General features: G+C 39.1%; 1 protein-coding gene across 3 annotated transcripts in view; it reads left to right on the forward strand.

Moving 5' to 3' along the window:
• The window catches only part of LOC139691988 (dual oxidase maturation factor 1-like), a 350,529-nt gene that overhangs the window by 270,308 nt on the left and 58,093 nt on the right, over nucleotides 1-22,128 (forward strand). For all 3 annotated transcript variants that reach the window (XM_071589978.1, XM_071589980.1, XM_071589979.1), the window contains one exon: nucleotides 540-674. In XM_071589978.1, coding sequence (XP_071446079.1) covers nucleotides 540-674 — 135 coding nt within the window. The remainder of the gene's footprint in view (nucleotides 1-539; nucleotides 675-22,128) is intronic.

The raw sequence follows: 22,128 nt of genomic DNA on the forward strand, positions 1-22,128 counted from the left end.
TTCTGGATAGCACAACTGCGCACTTATACGATTCAAACTCAAAATGAACTCTTCAGTGGCTCCGAATTCATCAGTCCTTCAAGGGGTTATGACTGAGTGAAATCATATTTGTGCTTTTCAGGGAAATATATTTTAGCGAATTACTTGCCTGAGATGCCTGTGGTTATTCCAGTTGCTATATGTGTACCGCGTACGACAATTTGTTGAAATTCCACTTGAATGTTTTTTAGCTGTAGTCATTTCCAACATGTTGTTTTTTTGTCTGTCATTCTCATATAGTTTTTGCTGAAAAAGGACAGTTGTGTAAAGGTTCGGAGTCGTTATCAATACCTCGTTGATGCTGGGTTGTTGACATCATCAACCGAATTGAATCATCAATCAGCGATTTGTCTGATTTAGTGACGGTTTTATAGGTGATTTATTGGTTATGGATGTATCCGTTACAGTTGAGTTGGTACCCATGCGAGTGTAGCTCGTGTCCCTGTATTCATGCGTGATTTTCCGACTGACTGATTTGACCTCTTCCTCTCTCTTTGCAGTGGCAAACTACGGCTGCGGCTGGCACGTCGCTTCCACGGACATCGTTAGCTCTTACCGTGCCTTTTCCAGGGAGAAAATCGGAGGCCACTTGGGGGCTTACATTGGCCTCGGATACGTGAACGTCACCCTTAGAGGTAAGTAATTTCAATCAGTTTGGACTGAGATGCGAGGAGTTAAATTGATGGAAAGCGATGGAAAGTTAGTTTTTTTTTAAATGCCTATGCTTGCCTAGGAAAAGGGTTGATTTGTAGGATATGAAAATTCAATTATGCGCATGATACTCATTCATTTCTTTTATTATGAACGTAAACTTTCTCTCTGCGCATAAAGTACTAGAAGTATACTAAACTCCATATAATCCGTAATAACTGTTGAATTATAGAGGTGATCTTCCTTACCATTTTTATGTCCTTCAATTAAGAAGTATAAGAAAGTCGAACTTGATATTTCATTCTTCTCTTGCACGTTTATTGCCCTGGGTAAATAGTTTAATATTGATTTGCCTGATATATGTAGAAAAAAAAATATATATATAGTACATTACACAGTAACAAACAATATAGGAACACAAAAAAAGATCACTCACACGTTATTTCTTGATAATTTCGACGGAATTCTGCTCCGTCTTCATCGGAAGATAGAGAAGTGTATATATATATATATATATATATATATATATATATATATATATATATATATATATATATATATATATATATATATATACAGATTTAGATTTTTAGAATATAGAAACACAAAGAAAGGACACCCACAATTTGTTATTTGACGTTTCGACTGCACGGCTGTCGTCTTCAGAATCTAAAACTGTGTTTTTACATATTTGTGCGTCGCCGAAGAGCGTTCCATTTCGAAGATATTTTATATATATATATATATATATATATATATATATATATATATATATATATATAAAAGACGTGAAATACCATGCCAGTCGGAATTTTATTTCAATAAGCACATTCCTTTTAAAATTGTAAAATTCCCTGCAATTTTCAACAGAATATTTCAACTTTGAAGAGCACGGAAGTAATATGTGGACATATTTTATCCAAAGTCATATATTCTGTAACTAAAAATAGTGGCCCTTTAACAAAAAATATATTGGGTCGTAGAAGTTACTAATTCGTATTTCTTCCCGAGAATACCCTTTGGTATCAATTTATCTTTAAACAGCAGATGTATAAATATTTTATGTTCTCTACATATTTTCATGCATTTTATCTACATGCGAATTTTTACTTCCATTTATCAGAGGAAGGTTGAAATACAAATTCTTTTTTTCGAATGTAATCAATAAATGACATTTCAGCTAGAATGTTTGGAGAATTTTGTGGAGAGATCAGAAAATGTTTGATAATTAAGATAGAAATACATCTAAACCTGTATTTACGAAAAATTACCATTTCATTGAATGATGAATGACTATTGTTTATTATATTAATATTTTGCTATATTCTATGCTATGCAGTCTCGAGATATTTCTCTGAGGATAAAAGTTTTTTGGGAATTCTAAATGGAAACTACCTTTAAAGAAATTAGTAGGGTCGATAATGGAATTAGCAGCATATTATATCTATTAGTTATTGCTTATTTATCAGCGTCGTCCTGGAGAATCCAGGAATATCTGCCTGTACAATAATCTTTGCGCGTATTCTTTGGCCTAACCAGAAACTACTGTCATTAAATGTAGTTCTTAGTGAATATAATCCTCATTTTAACAATTGGAGGAGGTGTGTATAATGTATAATTTAATAAATAACAAAAAACATTCCTCGTATACAATCATTTCTAATGAATCCAACCAAAGCTGTCATCAGTATTTCTCTAATAAATAAAATTGCCGCCCTACGCTTTAATGATTCTGTTTTTTCGTCATCACGTTACACCAAATGATTTATGACTACCATTAGTTTGGAGAAAATTTTTCTTTAAAAATGCGCTGGTTTTTCATACTCGCGTTTAGGTTAGCAAGGCACTTACAAGACTAGATTAAGGGGTTTGCAAGAATCCGATTCCTCTATAATAGCGGCACCAAACTTAAATTAAGGTATTTTTCTCAAATCAACAGTGTTTGGTTAGGGAGTATCTAATTTTCGCAACACTTTTGGTATCAAAATTAAAATCATACCCTTGGACTACCGGGTATGAAAGTAATAAAAAAAATTGCCATACCGGACTGGTGAAGTTTTTCTCTAATTCATATCAAGTCATTTGGTTGTACATACGAGATTAGGTGATACATAGCTCGGAAATTTTACGTTTTACGCTTCAGGTAACTTGGAGGATATTATCTCGGTACTCAAGAATACCACGTGTTTCAGCTGCACTTGAGTGATTGCACGCTTGCGTTTTTTCTCGACGTTTCTCTCTTAGGATTTGAAATATTGCCGAGATCAAATAAGTGACTCGGATACGGTTTTTTTTGCCAAGTTTAAACATTTCAGCGCACGCATGTAAGTGGTTGGTTTTCCCCTCACGTTCTTTTCATGGCAACTAGTTCATGTTTTAAGATGACTAAATTTAAGCATTTTTTTTCTCCGACAGACCTATAAATCACGTGTACCCATCAGCGATCCTGATTTTCAATTAGGTATTTTACATAGAGATTCTGTGCCTCTTCTCCCCGAGTTCAATGTATTGCGAGTTGCAAGGACTAGGTGTTTCTAAATACAAAAACCGTGCACTCTTACTCAATTCAACGCTTGAAAACCCTGCTGCGTAAATTTATGGCTGTCAAATCTTTAAAAAAAACCGTAGATAGAAGAGGGAAAGAAGTTGATCATTCAATCCGGAATGAGCCAAATTCACACACCGTTGGAGTTGATAGACAAGCTCCAGTCCAATCATCGAAGTGCTTATTAAGATCACTTTTAGCTTATTATAATTATGGAAAGATTGAAAATGTGTTGAGCATGAATGTTTTAGGTTTATCGCCCAGTTTCATAGCTAAGGAAACTTGCCTACGCAGTAAAGCTTTTTTGTAAGCACTTCAGTAAGGAAGTATGCAAGCCATCAAAAATCGGTTGGGCCTATGGTTTTACCTAACCTGGTAGGATTTTATTTTGGAAGCAATATCCTAACACAGCATCCTCTTCCGGATATAAAACTTGAAATATAGTATAATGAATTAGTGACTCATCTTTGTATTACTACAAAATACCATGGGAAGAGTCAACCCCAGCCGTGCTCTTATAAATGGGCAAAATTAAATAAAATTTTATTATGTGTGATTGGTGGACCCCTGGCGTAGAGGGAAACCTCTCGAAAGCCCTGATTGAGGGTGAGTCCTTGAGATTAGCAAGGATCAATGCTGTATAGTATATCCAAACTAGAGAGTGATTTATTTGCGCTTTTTTCCGTTTCATTGTTCTAACTGTTTATGTTATCTATTTATTTTTAATTATTTTTAGTATTTTTATTATATTTATTTTATTATTACTTTTATTTTCAGTTATCATATCTTTTATAATTTTTATTGATTTACTGCACACATCTTCTCTAATATCCGTCACCCATCCTTTGCCCATTTATAAGAGTACGGCTGGGGTTGACTCTTCCTATTATATTCATACGGCCGTAGTTACCGTTCGCTTTATACAAAGTACCATTTGTTTTGATTTGGTTGATTTTGTTACCTTATAAAAGCAAGACAGCTACTCATCTAATTCCAGTAATTTAGGCTATTATTTAAATTAGTAAATGTACATTGTATTTTATATATTTTTTGTCCGGCATTTTGATAACTTAATTTGTGTTCTAGACCGCATAAGTAAGACCACGTCAATGGGAATCTTACACGACCTGCTAAAACTTAATACGGTATTAAAACACTATTATTAATTTATCGGCTATTGCCAGCAAACTGTTTATATCAATAGTTATGGTAACAAATAAGAGCATATGGCATAACATTAGTGCAACAACTAGAATAAAATATAGTTAAAATATGAACATTGAAGGATAATTTACCGTTGGTGCTTCATTTTATGAATAAACTTTGACGCAATCGACTTCTCCAGTTCTCTGATTATTTTAAATTTTCTATAAATGATTGAAAAATATTTTTTTTAAATAAAGAAGATGAATCGTATTGTTTTAAGTTTTAATGCATTGAGTCAAACTATATTGTACAAAAGGAGATTGCGGCTTTACTTTTCTCCCACACACGTTGTACTGTAGTATAAATACTCACTACTCCACGGTGAGAAAGAGGGCGCCACTGAGAAACGTGGATCCTTCGGGATCGCCTCGAGAAGGGAGAGCCCCTAGAGCCCCCGATGGCCCTCGGCAAGAAAAGACCAGAGAGGGATAGGAGATCCCCTCATCGTTCAAACTCATTGCGCGATCCAGTGGAGTGCCTTGGGCAAGGTGGCCACATGGACTTGTCATGTTCAGGGCAGTCAGACCTAGTGAAGGCTGTATTTTTGGGGTGAAAAGGCCAGATCGTTGGGTAAGGTACATTCCGGCTCACTCTTCGAGCGGTGGGTTGGAAATCCACCTAGGTAATGGATGCTGTTGCGTCGCACCGATTTTCTTACGCGGAGTTAATGACCCAGCGAACGAACTCAGCCATCGGCGCACTTCAATATTAAAAAAAAAACAATGACGACTACCTTCACCACGATGAACAAAAATTACTTCCCGGAATAAAATTTTGTTCGCAGTGTGGGACTAGCAGAACAAGCAACAAGCGCTAAGTGAGAAAGAGATTTGTCTGAATGCAACGGAGAAATGGCGGCACCTAAAAAATGGTTGAAGGTGTAGTCAAAAGGATTGAATATGGGGATATTTCGTTCTGTGCACATCAAGAGGTCAAATTCCGGGCGAATGGATTTTTTTAAACTTGTCCGAATCATAAAAACCCCGGTAATCAATTCGAAGTTTGGTTGGATAGATGATGAAGGACCTCACATTGAGCTTAGACCTTCCGGTATGTGAAATTCACATAATTTGGTATAGGGGTGGAACATCCTTTCATGCCATCCCTTGCTCTTTCCCTGGATCTTCTTTGAAGGGTCACGATTAGTATATGTTAGTCTGAAGACAGAAGTGAGTTTAAATTTGACTTTCAAGGAGAATAGCCATTTTCATATAAGAAATATTAGCTTTATAGCCTTTTGTTTTTAGAAAATTAGAAATTCATGTTAAATTTGAATTATTACACTGTTTTGGTAACGTCAATTGACCATACAGTAGATACTATAATGCTCTGGAGGAAAAATGCTTCAAAATTAGTGTTAGGCCTACAAGTAATATTAATTTGAAATTTAAATGGAACCAAAAAAAATCCGCAGAAGGGTGGGGGTGATGCCCTCCCGGGCTTGCATCCTCCATTGTTTGATGACCATACGTTGGGCCATCTTGGGTCGAAATTTTGGTGTGCAGGAATATTACCTCGATTCGAACCCGGGTCTTTCCCATCCTTAATCGATAAACTCTATCTACTGAACTGCCATCTCAGCGGTGATTACAAAATTTAATAACACGAGCAGACGCAAGGAACCAATCCTGCCTGAAATTGCGGTTTCCCCTTGCGAACATTCTTCCCAATGATTCCTTAGGAGTATTTCAAACTCTCGGCAAAAAATACGCGAAATTCTTGCCGTGCAACGATTCCCTTCCCTTCACCAACTATCATCCTCCATACCCCACAACCCCCGACCCCCATCGGGATCAAAGAATAAGGAAACGCTGGCAGGACGCGATAATTTCCGGCTGATTGCGGGGTGAGACCATCAGAGAGGGCGAGGCGGGGAGAGTAGCATATCTTTCGCGCTCGTGAGTCCGTCGATCGGGGGAAGGACGGGCAGTACCTGCTCCCGCGAACTCGCCCGTAATTACTGTTACGTCGGGGGGAAGACTGTATAGGTACTGTAGGGATTTCACCCTCTCGGCGACCACGCCCACAGGAAATACACTTCGACCTCGCGGCGGCCCACACGAGCGCGCGCGACCCAAAAGTTTGACGGCTCGCAGTGCTGCTCCGTCGGGCGGATCACGAGGGGGATGGATGGGCGGAGGGGGGCCGCGCTGGGAGATTCCACGTCCCCCGGGGAGAAATCGAAATAAGTACGGCGCGGAATCCTCCAGGCCACGCCCCTCGACTTCGAATGAAATGCAGCCTTAAAGGTTAAATGGCCAGGGAGAGGGAATGGTCGGGGAACGGTGGAGGGACGAAATGGCGGGCTGGAGAGGTGAACCATCGTACACTGACCTGTTGAAATACCACTTAAAAAGCGACTTGGAGTCGAAATAGACCCCGAAATAATTACTGCATACATTTTTTGGTCGAATTTCCGTAAAAGACTACAATCTGGCTTATTGGTTTTCCTTAGTAGTAATGAGGGTAGAGAAAGAAACTTTGCACTTTTACGTAAAGACATTACTTCACACGACTATGGTTTTGAGAAGTGCAAAGTTTCTTTCCCTGCCCTCATTATGAAGGAATTCCACTAAGTTAAGTTTGAAACTGTTATGGTCCTTATTTGTAGTTTTGAAAAGGAAAATCATATAAACTAAATTATCCTACAAATTAAAATAAAGGTTATGGAAAAAATTAGTATCTGTAAATCTCACTCTTCTTTTAGTGGACTTATGAAAGGTATTTATTGCATACTGGAGACAAATTCATTTTCTCACACGAAATTAAATGATTTGGATGCCCTTCGGTATCTGGTAGGAAAAATAATGGCAGTGATAACTCATTTCTCAAGGGACTTTACGTTACAAAAAGGTTACTTGCCTGCTAAAGTGAGGTGACTCCGTGCAAAAATGCAACGGCCTGACACTTGTACAACCTGCGTCACAGTGATATTTTTTTTAACAGACTGACAACGAATAAACTTGAAATTATTGAGCGCAATTAAATGATACCCTGGAATAAAACATATTTATACTTTTTAATCGTTAACTAGAAGTTATTCTGCCTCCTTGTTAGCTGACACCCAGGGGTTAGCAATGAGGGGTTTGCATAGTACTTGTTGTAACCGTTCGATTGGAAGAAAATGCGCCCGATGAAGACTCGCAAGAATGATATATTCGATTCGAAATTCTAGCCGTGGTGGTCATTTTTGTATTACGGGGGCATTGAAATACTGCGCCTCGGCGCTCTGAGACGTGTGATTTATGTCTCACCCTTACGTCGCCATTTTCCCCTTTTTGCGACTGTCACCCCGTTAAACTGGACTGCCCCACCTAGAAACTCTGTCCGCTGTCTTTTGCGTATGCCGGTTCGAGAAACGAGAGTAGAGAGCCAAGGCATTACTTCATCTCTGACTTAGTTGTTTCCATTTGGGAATTTCTTCACGCGGCAATCTTATTTTGCTTAAACGAAGGGTTGTACAAGCTGCGTCGTCTGGAGACGCTGGAGATCCAGGAAGCACGCCAGGGCAATGAATCTTGTCGATACCATCCCGAAGTTAATAGTCCCACTTTTCAAAATGAGATAGTCCAAAATACTTCTTTAATCTCTAAACATTGTCTTGTACCTTGGACAATTTGAGGATCAAAAGTGGACGTGAACATCTCAAACGTTACTCTTTTGCGGGATATATATATATATATATATATATATATATATATATATATATATATATATATATATATATATATGGATAATGCTCATTTGTAATGACAATCCGCTTTCCAATTGTACTTTCCAATATCTCTCAAAAAAACAAATCTAATTATCAGTTTCCATAAATATTATATATATATATATATATATATATATATATATATATATATATATTACAAGTACAATTGGAAAGCGGATTGTCATTAAAAATGAGCATTATCCATGAAGAGAATTGAATCTGATGTTTGAAAACCGTTCTTCATTAATACTATCATGGCAGTAATTCATATTTTGATTATGTGCATTTTGTCTCTTTTATATTTTGCCGTTTGTAAACACTCATATTATAGAGGCCCCGACCCATGTTTTGTGTCCGTGTACGTTCATGTTCATTCTTATATAGCTTACAGTAGAACATTATATTATCCACCTTTGATGCGTCCAGTGAATTACTTTTACTATCCGGGTGACCCTAAACAAGTGGTATACTAATACAGTTGAAGATGCTATCCTTTTTCCTAAAATATATTCACGGACACTAAATTGACTTCAATGTAGTTCGTCATTGTTAGAAAAATATTTTTGTAATAATTGTTCCGGTTAGAAATTCAAAAGAGAGGTTTTTATGTAATCGTGAAATCTGGGAGGTATACTATGGAAATTATCCCATGGGCAGGTCTATATAGGAGGAAATGAATATACTCTCCGGTCGCAGAACCAGAACCGCTGCAATTGGAACCCTGAAGTGTTGATGTTATCTTAGCCGATCTTCGAAATATTAAGGTATAATTTAAAACCACAGATTTAATGATATTTAAACTTACGACCTGGAGAGGGGGTATTTTGTCGTCAAAGTAGTCTGGTGTGTAATCACCCCCTACCACGCACCCTGGCGGTGGTTTTCAAGGTGCTATTTAATAAATATAATGATATTCTACCAAAGATGGATTTTGTATTTTGAATCTGTTGATCTTAACATTAGTGATAATTCAAATCCTTCTCATTAGCAAAATGTTAAACACGAATTTTAGATGCTTGAAAAATCATCATATAACCTTCAAATTTCTATCGTTTTTCAAAAACGCATCTCCATTTCAGTTAACAGTCAACGTTCAGCGTAGGAGAGCTAGATTTTAAAAATGTGATGATAAACTGGGTATTATATCAAAATTATTGGAGGAGCTAGGTTGGTAATCACTCTTGGGCCGAAGGTTAAATTGCATATTAAATCTCCTACATGAATTGGAAGGTCTCTTTAGGGAAGGTGCTGAAAACATATTATTATCTCCATCGTACTACGTATGATATTAGAGATCATGATAGCGATCTGAATATTATTATCAGAATATAATTATCCGACCACGCTTAGGGGGAAATTAGTTTGTTATATCAGGTATAGTATGTAAAGTAACCGTTAAAAAGGAGATATAAATTACTCACTGAATAAATAAACTGGGTATATTTTCACACAAAAAAAGGTTGTTCACAAAGTAGATCCTCCAACCTTCGATGATATCCATTACAGCTTAAAATGTTCGGGTAAATTCTCCTTATTCGAGAATTGCCTTAAATTTATCTAAACACCTCTTCATTGGAAGATGAAAGGAATAAATATATTGGTGAAAAATAAATGTTCAACTTTCGGTGCCCATGAAAAGCACCAACATAACGCTTCCAAGTGGCCACCTGTAGCGAAGGCAGATGCAATAAAACAAAAGCGGCTGCAGAGCGCCGACTGATACACAATTTCCCTCTTACCAGATCACTTTATGGACAATTTATGGAGGGCATTTGATCTGGAAAAGATTCACTCGCAAACTTTAAAGCCATGGCGTCGAAACAATGCGGCACTCACGAGATCAACTCTTGCTCCCTTTTTGCTGTCGGGCCACGCGGAGGGAGTGAAGTATGCATTGCACGAAGCATGATTGCAGGCGGTCACGTTGTGATGCGGCGTGGCACATGAGCTCATAATGGGAGAAGTTGTAAGGTACATGGGTCATATACCGTCCTCAGGATGATGGAATCGTTGTTAATGCTCTAGGGTGTCGCTTACAAAAGGGAAGCTCATTTGCTTAGGGTTGCATGCGACCAGCCGTTCTCTCCGAGGCTCGGGTCGGGGGTCGACGAGGGAACTGCCGGAGTGGAGGTAGGCAGATAGCGATGTAACATATTTACGGCGGTTCGGGCGACGAGTTATGAGCAGATCGCTGAATCCATATCCCAGGGGAGGTGGGAGCCAAGTTTCGGATTATTTCCCGGGCAAAGAAGTATGGCGCAATTACTTCGGCGTGAAGTCGTGCGCGAAGCTGTGTTGCAGGGCTCCGTTTCCTGAATGAGGACGCTTGAGCTTAAATTACTCAATGAATCGTATGGCTGAGATAATGATTTTTCGTACCTACTAAGAGTTGTAAACTAAGTAAGAGATTTAAACAATTAAGTTGTGAAACATGCATTATGTCTCGTATGGTAGTTCGTGTCTCTCATCGGCCCCGAAAAATTCGGAGCTCGGATTTTAATTCCGAGAGTAGCTACCCATTGAGGACCATTCCCAAATGTTTTTGAATATTGTTTTGAGACATACTGGTAGAGCATGAGAAATATATCGTTTCCTTTTAATCTGCCTTTATTTAATTTGTTATATTTGCTTTTTATTCCTTTTCGCCCAGTGCGACAAGCTCAATTTCCTTTGTTTTCACCTTAATTGGGATTTATTAATCTACTTGTGGTTAAGGGGACCCAAATAATGCACAAATATTATGCTACGTTCTATTAGGTCTAAATGTAATTGTTCCCACGAAGAATCATTGATGAGAATAACATCATCCGAATGCGCTTGGGGGGGGGGGCAAAGTATTTTTTTTTCATTCTTAGTAGCCCGGTGAGTTTTCATTATCTCGTTTAACTTAAGTTATTGTCTTTGCTACGCACAGCTCCTTTAATAAGCATAGAGAAGTATATCTCACTTAGATACCGTAGTCCAGCAATTATCATGATCTTCTTATTTGAATTATTTTACAGAAATATGCTGACTCTAAAAATTATGAAAAACTTCACTTTTGAAGTTGCATACCTGGTGTGTAATCACCTCCTGCCACACACCCTAGCGGTTACCATTTTGATAGAAACCCTTTTCTAAATAATTTGTATTCATGCCATTGCTCAACCTTCGAACTACATGTTTTCAATTTATGGAGTTCTCCTTATCGAAGCTGATATTATTATATGTGCCCATTTAGAGCAACATATAATAGCTATGTGTGAAACATTATAAATCACAAAGATTATAATTAAATCACGATACACGGGAGCAATTAATGGATCAAAGTCAGTGACCGACAAAATGTGACACTTTGTGTTATTATCTTGCTCCATTGGCGTTACTGCCATAGCCTTTGTTTGTGAAGAGTTATTACTACAATGTTTAATATTTCTGGGTTCTTCTGCTTCGTTGGAAAGAGTGCTGGTAATGTTTCGTAATCTTTGCACGATTTATATTCATCTGGGAAACTGATGCACCGATCCTTAAAAGTTGATCAGAATGCAGACCCTACCATCAATACGCACAGGTATTGTCATAGTCGAAATACGCTCAGCACCTTGCCATTATCTGCTCTGAAATATTGGTGGACGAGTCCTCTGTCATCTTTCTTTTAGAAAGCACTCAAACTTCCTATTGCGATATTTCTCAGTTTTGCATTTCTTCCGAGACGTTAGTGCTTGGCGGAGCCGATGTTTCCCTCTTACTTCCAAAATAGTAGAAAGTAATAGTTTTTGTGAGCCAATTTTACTATAAAAATGAGCGAATCCACTTTTTTCTCTCCATTCATAACCTATACTTTCGAGTGTGTTATTCCTTTCACAGGAATAATTCTTAGAACTTCTGTTGTTCTACATCGAAGATGTTCACTTTCTAACGCGAGACAAAAAGTTTGTCAAAAAAATATATTACCAGCCACTTTCTCCAATATCGCGGGGGAAAGACATTGAATATTGCGGGCGGGGATCGATCAATGGCGCAGTCCCGATTGTCCCCGGGTTTCTTTGTGCTCCCGAGAGCACCCAGCTCTCGGCTTAATTGGGAAAACCCGTTGGTGCGGTGGTTTGTGAAATCCTCATCGCCCATTCCAATAACGGGTGTTTTTTTTCATCCTCCTTCATCCCGCCTATCTCTTCCCAACCCGCTGGCCGTGGCGGTCGCTTTTTTGTTCTCGGGACGCCTCTCCAATGACGCAGCAGATGCCTGCGGTCGGCGCGTGCTCCGCGTGACAGCGCGGGCCTTTTCGGAGTGGTTGTGGAGGGAGCCGAATGTGGAGAGGGCGGGAGAAATTGGGCATGGGTAAATCCGGAGCGAATGGGGTGGTCAAATGAACCAAAGTTCCCTCTCCGTCATCACCGATGCACAGAGGAAGATCACTAATGTCTCTTGAAGGAATCCACTTAGCGCAATGCCACTCAATGATACCCTTGATGACTTCACGCTTTTATCCCCGAAATCACCCCTTTTTGACGTTCGTTGAAATTATATTTTGCTTTCGGGAGAAATCCACTTAGTGAAATGGCCAAGGAGAAAAACTTGATGATTTCATGTGTTTTCATTCTGAAATTACTTCTCTTTGAGTGGCGCTCTTTCAAATATTTGTGAGTCGAGTTTCGTAGCGTTAGACTTTGAGTGAAATTTTTAGAGTAGTAATTTTTTTGGAAATCTTAAGTTGTTGTCTCGGCTACTACTAATGATAAATGCAGGTCCACGACTTTAAATCATCTCTATTATTGCCTTGGAATTCATGCAGATTTCTGTGTTGGTGATGCAACCATATAGCCTAGCATTCATAGATACTTGTATTTGTAAGAGTATTCTGTGATTGGTAGTCATTTTTTGAGCCAAATGTGAAATTTATAAATTCTTAATATTAATATATATTTTAATTAGTGTAACGAATTAATATTAGCTTTTTTAGATTAGAGAGTGTAGATCAGCGTGTTGGTCAATTTGTGTGTCTCTAAAGTCTTCTTTGCCAAATTATGTAGCTTCAAATGAAGTGAGGCTCATTGCTAGCAATAGTTCATTTAAGACCAATCATATAGTATCGGGCCGAAAATTTTATAAGGGATTCAATATTAATAAGGAGACGATCCTCTTTTAAAATTCCAAAACCCGTAATGTCAAGGGACCATTATCTGTATTGGTATTAAATTGACGAAGTTCAAAAAATAAAGTCGCAGAATATCATCACCTTATTCAAAGCACAGGCTCAGATATAATTATTGGGACAGAAATCTGGTTATCCACTGATATTGTCTACAGTGAAATTTTCACAAAATACTTTTCCGTTTACAAAAATGGCAGAACAAATAGAATCGGGGGTGGTGTCTTTGTTGAAGTTTAAAATTCTTGCATCAGCAGGGCTGAGGTAATTCCGGGTAGTGGTTGGAAAATGGTTTGGTGCTCAATTAAAAGTTCTCAATCCAAAAGAATTTATGTATGCGCATTTTACAGATCGCCAGTCGACAGAGACAATTCAGTACTATAATTAGATCAGCAAATCAAAAGTTTCTTGTCCCAACACAATGATCGCGACGTCATAATCGGTGGAGATTTCAATGTCCCATCTATTGACTGGAACACATATTTTTAAAACGGGGGGAAAAGACAAAGATATCTGCCAATCGCTATTGAATTCTTTTACGTCGAAATCATTGAATCAACTTGTCACTTTACCAAACGGGGGCGATAACGTTCTTGATTGACTTTGACTCCGTAGTCACTAGTAAGATACGTTTATTTGCAGACGACGCAGTGGTTCACCGTGATTTCCGTGATCCTGAGGACACAGCAGCGCTGTCAGATGACCTTAATGCTATTCAACGCTGGTGCGATACTTGGCAATTAGAATTAAACTTAAAAAATTCGTAGTCATGAATGTTTAGAAAAGAGTAATTCCAACCCAAACGCCTCCTGCATTGGAAACACCGAAATTGAATGTGTAGACTCAGTTAAATACCTAGGCGTTACCCTCACTCACGATCTCTCCCGGGTGAAACACGTACGGAGAATATGTTGACAAAAAATTAACCAACTATTAGCTAGCAAAAAATTATGGTTTATTAGAAGAGTACTTGGTAAATGTGATGAAAAGGTCCAAGAGAAATGTTATCTGTCGCTAGTTAGGCCTCATGTAGAACATGCTGCAAGTATATGGGATCCTCACGAAGTTGGATTAATTACCGAATTGGTTCGCGTGCAGCATAGAGGAGCTAGATTTGTAAAACGTTGTTATGATAAACTTAGTAGTGCATCCAAAATATTAGAGCAGCAAGGCTGGAAATCACTCGTGGAGTGAAGGTTAAATTACAGATTGAGCTCTTGCATAAATTGGAAGGAGGTCTCTTTAGCAGTGATTTTGAAAATGCATGGTTACCCCCATCGTACTACGGTAGGAGATGTCATGCTAATAAAATTATAGATATTAAGTGTAGAACAGATAGATTTAAAATGCCCTTTTTTCCACGTATGATAAGGGATTATGATGACATTGTTCGAACGCGGTAGGTTCATATTCGGGTAAAATTATTCCGATGTGTATTCACCCCCTGCCACACACCCTGGTGGTGGCTTGCAGGGTATATATAATTATATAAATATGTTACCATAACTACATATTACCCGAAGGCGGCAGATAGGAAAGACCTTTGACAATTTATTTGCATACGGCGCATTACGTTCAACATTTATTTACGTTTAACCTACACAACTTATTCACATAAGCAAACTTCTTGAAGCATTCAGAACTGCCTATAGGTGTCACATTTTGTGTATCCACTTTTTTAATATCACGGATTTCTATCCCTTCTCTAGCCATAGGATAGTAAGTGGCTTTTATAAATTTGCCTGTCAGTCATACAATCATATGTGCGTGTGTGTGTGTGTATATATATATATATATATATATATATATATATATATATATATATATATATATATATATTTGTCAATCACATATATACATGTATATATAATTTTTCAAACATGAGCAAGGTAAATGCATTGAAAATTTCATGCTGTTTTCGTCCATTCATTGTGAAATTCATTGTAACTTTAGCGCCATATCTTACCTAACCATTGCAAAGAGATGGGACAAACCTCACGCGAATTTACCTGCGCAAAGATCGTGCATCCAGTCATCTCCTTCTCCTGTGAAAATGTATTCAGTGGAGTAAATTGAGGGTCGAGGAGAGAGTTAACTAGTTTATGCGGTTTGCCGTGGGACGGGGGATGTAGCTCCATCCACCTGTTAGATTCCTAGTAGTGCGTTGAAGATCCTCGTAGTCATTAGCATCTCGAGTTGCGTGTCTAGTTGCATCGTCTTGAGATTTAGGCAAACGAACTCTGGTTTAACGCCATAGAAAGGGAAGTACAAGCGCATAAGGAAGCTGGGGTGGAGGTGTCGCCGGCCACAATGGAAATCAGTCGGTGCTCAAGAGAGGAGTTGGCTGTGTGGTAATGGCTGCGAGAATGGGCTCTGGGAAAAAAATACGGAGGGAAATGGTTCTCAAGACGGGAATGTACTGTATTGAGTGAGATATAATGCGGATAATTGAGGTGAATATGTACATTAATAGGCAATTCGGGAGAATGGAGAGTTAGAGAGAAGGAGAGGGATTGATATTTCGAAAAGGTTGGCAGCAGCGGAAGCTGGTGGTGAAATGACCTGAATCTCTTTTGAAGAGTGCAGTGAGGGATTCTTCGAAAAAGGCCTTACTTTTTGCCTTCTTTTACCTTTGGAGTCGCCTCGACGAGCCCTCTTTCAGTCCGGCACTGCCCATTGACCGTCTGCTGTGGGAGGGAGTTGAAATGGCGCCGGTGAAGAGGGATTTCAGATTGTATGCAATGATTTCTCTTTGTCCCGAATCGCCGTGGTTACGGATAGAATTTTTATCGAGAAAATGTTGACTGTGTTTGGGCTTTAATTTCCCCAACAAGGGAGAAGTACTGTGGTGATATTTTCACCTTTGCTGGAGGGTTCTCTTTACTCGATCACCTTCATGTACGAAATTCTTTTCTAATGAAACGAGGCTTGCATAACATTAGACACCCTCAACTGTATGACGATCGGTGAGAGTGTTTTGAAGTGCTTTTCTCATCGTCAATGACTTTTTATTACTTCGATCAACTTTTTTCCATGGAAATACCTAACTTTATATTATGTCAAAGGTGAATATGAAATAAGACTGCAAAATATAAAGCAAAATCACAAACAGTTTTTGATTAAAAAGTGGAAAAGTTGCTGCATATTGTTAATATGAACGCTATGAAATTAAATTCGTTTACACAAAGTAAAATATTAGATGTTCAAGGATCATGAAACAAAAAAATAGAATCTTAGCATTCAATTCTTCACCGCGAAAACATTACTGTATAAGGTTTAAAGTTTTAATATATTTATATATATATATATATATATATATATATATATATATATATATATATATATATATATATATATATGTATGTATGTAGCCGTTAATATTTTCTTTTAATTGCGAGAAACTTTGAGAACATTGGGAAAGGAGTGAAAGGAGGCATGGGTTGTGATTTCGTGCGTACCTCGTTTAGGCTCACGGCACTACGGGCATTAGTGGTCATGTTTCCGACGGCTGCGATGCAGACCAGTAGCGTAACGAATTATTTGACGTTGTCGAAAATCAAATGCAAATTCTCTCTTTGTGGGATGGGTGAAAATCTGAAAGATAATACCTTAATGGCCGAAGTTCTCAAAGTGCATTTTTCCCCTTATCAACCTTTGTAACCACTAATCATATTCTTACATATTCATCACTCAAGAGCCATATTTCTAGTTTTTTGACGATTTATTTTATTTGAAATAATTTTCATAACTAACTTTAATCCCGAAAATACTAACTTTGTAACGGATTTTTAGTCTATAAACATGTTAACGTGATGATATCTCGTTTTGTTACTTAAGATTCCTACTTGTGAACCATGATTGAAACGGAACACTCTTTTGGCGGATTCCCATGGATGCATAGAAAATATGACTTAATGGACTCTCTGTGCTGATATCAAAAGGCATTTCATCTCGGCTATACCATCGGTACGGTATGACTCAAACATTAGGGATTAATTCCTAGAAACTGAGGGAGATGCCCTGACAGTAGCTTTCAACGGATTCATCCGATAGATATCCATTACAAAGCAACAATTTCAGGCTGTAAAAATCTTTCACCTTGATTACCCCCCAATGATTCATACCACTCTTTAATTTTTCTGCTGATAAATAAAAATTAACCGTTTATTATTAATTACCACGAGCATTTTTAATTTTTGAATGCAACATTGAACATTTTATTACTCTTACCCGTCATCAGAATTATCATAGTCCTTACCATAACATTTGAAAAATATAATAATGGTTCCTTACTCTCTTTGGAGGAAGCGTTTATCAGGGTTGAAATTTTTATCATTTTAGCCATCTTCTTGCTATCTCTACAATTACCAGCGAAAGGGTTCGACAGAATTGTTTGGCAACGAAGACCTAAGAATTAATCTCATAAAGAAGAAAGGGAAGGCTTTCCAGGTAGTTTTTTCAACTCGCGAGCCAGTTCTTTTCATCCTTCTGTTCGCGGAATTTCACAAAGTCTCGCCGCCTATCCTAATCAATTCCTTGGATAACTACGTCCAAGCCCGACGTGATTGCGAATTCACGCCGTGATCCTTTCTTTCCTGGTCACGCAATTAGCCAGATGCATATCCCTGCGCGGGAAGGGAGTGGACTGACACAATCTCGTCGCACGGCAGCACATCTAAGATTTACCGGTGGTTTTTAAGGAGAAAAACTTATGAGGCAGCGAAAAAGGGTGGAGATTGATGTATCAGATGGGGATCTTCTGCTTGGCATCTTGCTTTAACAAGAATGGGGGAGCGGGAGGGGTCTTGAGCCCACCTGCTGGGAGCCCAACAAGAAGAGAGGTAAAAAAAAAGGAAAGAGCAAACAAAACAGTTGCCTCACGTGCCGTGTTCATCTTGTGCGATCTCCGGTGGATTTCTCTTTGTTTCTCCGGCGTCATTGAGGGGGTTAGCGCAACAGGGAAGGGGGGGCGGCAGGAATTAAATGAGGGGGGAGGGGAGAGAGAAGAAACAAAGGAGAGGGAAATCTGGAGGTGACGTGACCCCCTCTTTTCCGGTCGCTTTTCCAATCCACAAAAGCTACATTAGACAAACCCCCGCCGAGTCTCAAATTCATCCAAAATCCGTGTGAATTACACCCATATCTACAAAAAGGATAAAAATCCAGCCAATCGAATGAATCCATGGCATTATTGGCCGCCAACTAGCTCGAAGAATAATTCTGCGAAAAGGAAGGATATAATCGAATTGCGAACGTTACTATTAGATATGGTATGGTTGCAGACTATATTGACGAAAATTGTATTTCAAAATAATAATTATTTTAATCGTAACTTTTCGAAAGACTGGTTCAGAGTGATGGAGTGCTCTACTTAATGAGTAAGTTTTCATCAGTTGGTATTCTGACTTTGTTGTATGATTGGGGCGAAAAAAACTTAAATCAGTGCTGCATCCGACGTATTCACAACTAACTTTGGAAGGGGAAAGAATTTAATTTTGAATATGATGCAGGGAATTAATTTTTCAGTGAAAGGATTGTTGCATCACTCAGTAATGAGGGTTTTTAATAAAAAGCACCATCCGTGAAGATAGCTATCCGATTACTTGTATCATTTTCATAGTTAATTTAATTCATAAAAAATTAAAACAGGTCAACGTTCCCCTCCGAGATTTGAATGACCTAGCACAATTGCCCCTCCGGAATCACTAGGGGGGGGGGGGGGGAAGTGCAATCGTATACAATGGAGAATATTGTTAATATTTTTACTAGTGCCGCTTATTTTCAATACCTTTTAATTATGCAAGAAAATACGATACCCCTAACGGCAAGTCTTTTCTTAGTTATTCATTTCATATCAATAAATATCATTTCTGTCACCTCACGTTCCTTGAGTGATTTTTCCCTGTGAACTCCCATGGTCTGGTAAATTTCCCATTCAATTTCATGTTACGAGTGGCAGTGGCAAAGAAAGGGATTTGTAAAATCGACCTAAATATTTTTATCAATACTTGCGCAAATGCGCGCGATGCCGAGACGCTTAGTCGGTGCCCGCACATTCTTTATAAGTAGGAATTCCCGCTGCCTGGATACTTGCAAGAATTAACCGTCGCGTAACCTAGATTCGCTTCCACCCACCTTGAACTATAATGGAGAAAACGGCTCGCTCTCACCATTTCCTCAATCCAGCTCCGAAATGAATAGGGAAGGGAATGAGATGTGCGCCCAATGAGATGACAACATCTCTCGGAGAAGGGTGAGGGAAACTTGTTGTATCACAGAAGCTAGATCGGTAGAAATAAAACAAGGAGATTAAAATAAAAGATTAAAGATTGATCTTTCAAATGCATTTCATTCCATTAACGATAGGCGGCATGAAAATGGGATGAAGTCTTGGTTGGTAGATCTGTCCGACCTCTTAAATCCAAGTTCGTGACTTCGAATTCCTTTTGGGGAGAGATATCATGTGCGTGATGCAATGATGATATCCTTAGATGTTGTACACGATGCAAAAAGTGTCGTTAAAGCGCCTTAAACCCAATCACAATTCTCGAGAGCATTTCAGCCTGCGTCTTAATGCCCTCAAGTCAGTGGGCGAGACACTGGAATCTAGACTGAAGCCTCGCAGTAAAATATCAAGAACGGAAGCCAGAAACTCGGGAATTTTTTTCTCGATTTTTTATTCTTCAGATCTTAAAATGTAGAAATTTCAAACTGTGAAAATTATTCGACTCGACCCCGATTTTTACATAATTTTCCAACATTGCGAATATTGGCGGAAAAGAATCATGACGGCAAGGGTTCTTGAATTTTTTATAAAGGAAATGAATGAAGACTTCAACTGCATTAATGTGGTCATTCAGCTTATTTATAATTCAAATAATGACAATCTAATGCGATATTAATTTCGCCGTTTGAATAATTTGAGTCGCAAATATAACTTTTAGTTTCCTCAGGGTGCCATTGGCCATTAGTACAATGATAATGTGGAGTATTAGAAGAGTTTAATAAAATGAAAAGAAGACCACCAAAAATAGACGTATGAACGTTGGCTAAGGATCTTATTGCCAATACCGTCCTAGTCTCTCGACGATGGGTCGCTCGGGAGCGCAGACGTAGATAAATCTCGCAGTATCTTTTTCAGCAAAGAACAAATGTTATTTTAAAAGTTATTCTAATTTAAATTATCAAAAATAATGTAACATTAATGGACTTGTGAAACGATTAAAATGTTCGTGTAGGTAGGATTTCGGAGTAGGGCTTCAGGAAACTACATGAAACGTAAAAATCAATGCGTAAACAATCCTTGAAGTAAAACAATCCTTGAGTAAGTGAAATATTATCGTGAGTTCAAGCACGATTATCAACAATTCCTCCTCAAGGATGGAGGCTCCATCATGTGGAGCCTCTTCCCCACACTCCTTGACGAAGCCTTGAGCAGAAACTAAGAAATGATGGCGTTCGGCAAATAATGATGTGGGCCGTTTCTCGTATTACAGCTACATTTTAATCTAAAGGTAGTATTTGGTACTCTGCAAACCGCCACAAGGACGCGTGGCAGGACATGTTAGTAATCCAGTCTTTAATCGCATGAATTTGGTTAAACAAGAAGGGTTTAGGAAAAAAATGGCCGATGGAATATGTGGACATTGGAATATCAGGTGATCTCCTCTAATTTCGTGTCGATTTTTTTATCTTCAGACTGTAAACCGTATCAAAACGTGCATGATAGACAAACTCAAACAATTCCCTATAACCTCAGAATGTAGAGTCAACAATTAAGTCATCCGGCTCTTCTCCAGTCTATCGATACTATCATCCGAAATATGCTGACTTAAATTATCATTCGCTCCAAGTCAAAAGTTGTTTCTTCAAAGTTTGAAGCTCCCGATGCCTCTTATCTATTTAACCTTTTCCAGTCGACATAGTTATTTCCTGTCTCGGGTCTCCCGCAAGGAAAAGATCAAGCCTACTTGTCTTATACGCTCTTTGCTATTTTATCGCGCAGAAGAACAGTCTTCGGTGCGGTGCTCCTCTCAGTCAGATGGCCAAGGCGGCTTCCCCACGGGTGCACGAAAGCGCTCACGCGGTGGCAAAGTGCTTCCCGTCACGGCAATTAAAGGGATCGATGCGGCGTGGCGGCAAAGGCATCCCTTCGGCATTTCGCCATGGCGTCATATGCCTCGGAGCCGCGGGAGCCCACCCGCATTCCGAGGGTCGGCCGTGGGAATGCAGGAAAGAGGAGATAGAAGGGGGCGGACTCTTTATCCACCTCCTAATTAGCGCTTGATTAATGCTCAAGGTGGGTGGCGGTAGGGAGGCAGGGGGTGGGGATCGGTTCGGGGATCTCGGCGATTTTCCAGGCACGCGCGAATGTTCCAGGGGGTGGACGCTGAGGGGGATGCGCGCTTGCAAATGTGACGTTGATTCGGGCCACGAGAGATGAGGGGAGATATAAAATCCCTCTCCCGGTCCCCGACCCTGTTGTGCCGTTTTGATCTCACGCCCGCGAACGTGACTCCCGACCACGTATGTACCGCGCCTTCGGAAAAATTTAGCGCCGTTAACCGTTTCCATTCTCCGGGAATAAGGGTATCTCTGCTCCCCATCGCCCCGCGCCGGGGGAGCGCGTAGCGTGCGGCGTCGTGCTCCGGTGGGAGGAAATTTGAGTCGCTCTACTGCCGCTGAATGGTGGAAATACCTCGCCGAAAAGTCATTTTTTCGAGCATTTATCTCAATTCTGGAGGAATAATTACATTTCAAATCGCAATAATGATCAAGGTATCATGTTTCCCTCGATTGATTATATTGTACTATCTCTTGGATCTTTAAACCAATAACGAA

Source organism: Hetaerina americana, unplaced genomic scaffold (genome assembly GCF_022747635.1).
Source record: "Hetaerina americana unplaced genomic scaffold, ioHetAmer1.1.p SCAF_4, whole genome shotgun sequence".
In the NCBI taxonomy this organism is placed as follows: Eukaryota; Metazoa; Arthropoda; class Insecta; order Odonata; family Calopterygidae; genus Hetaerina; species Hetaerina americana.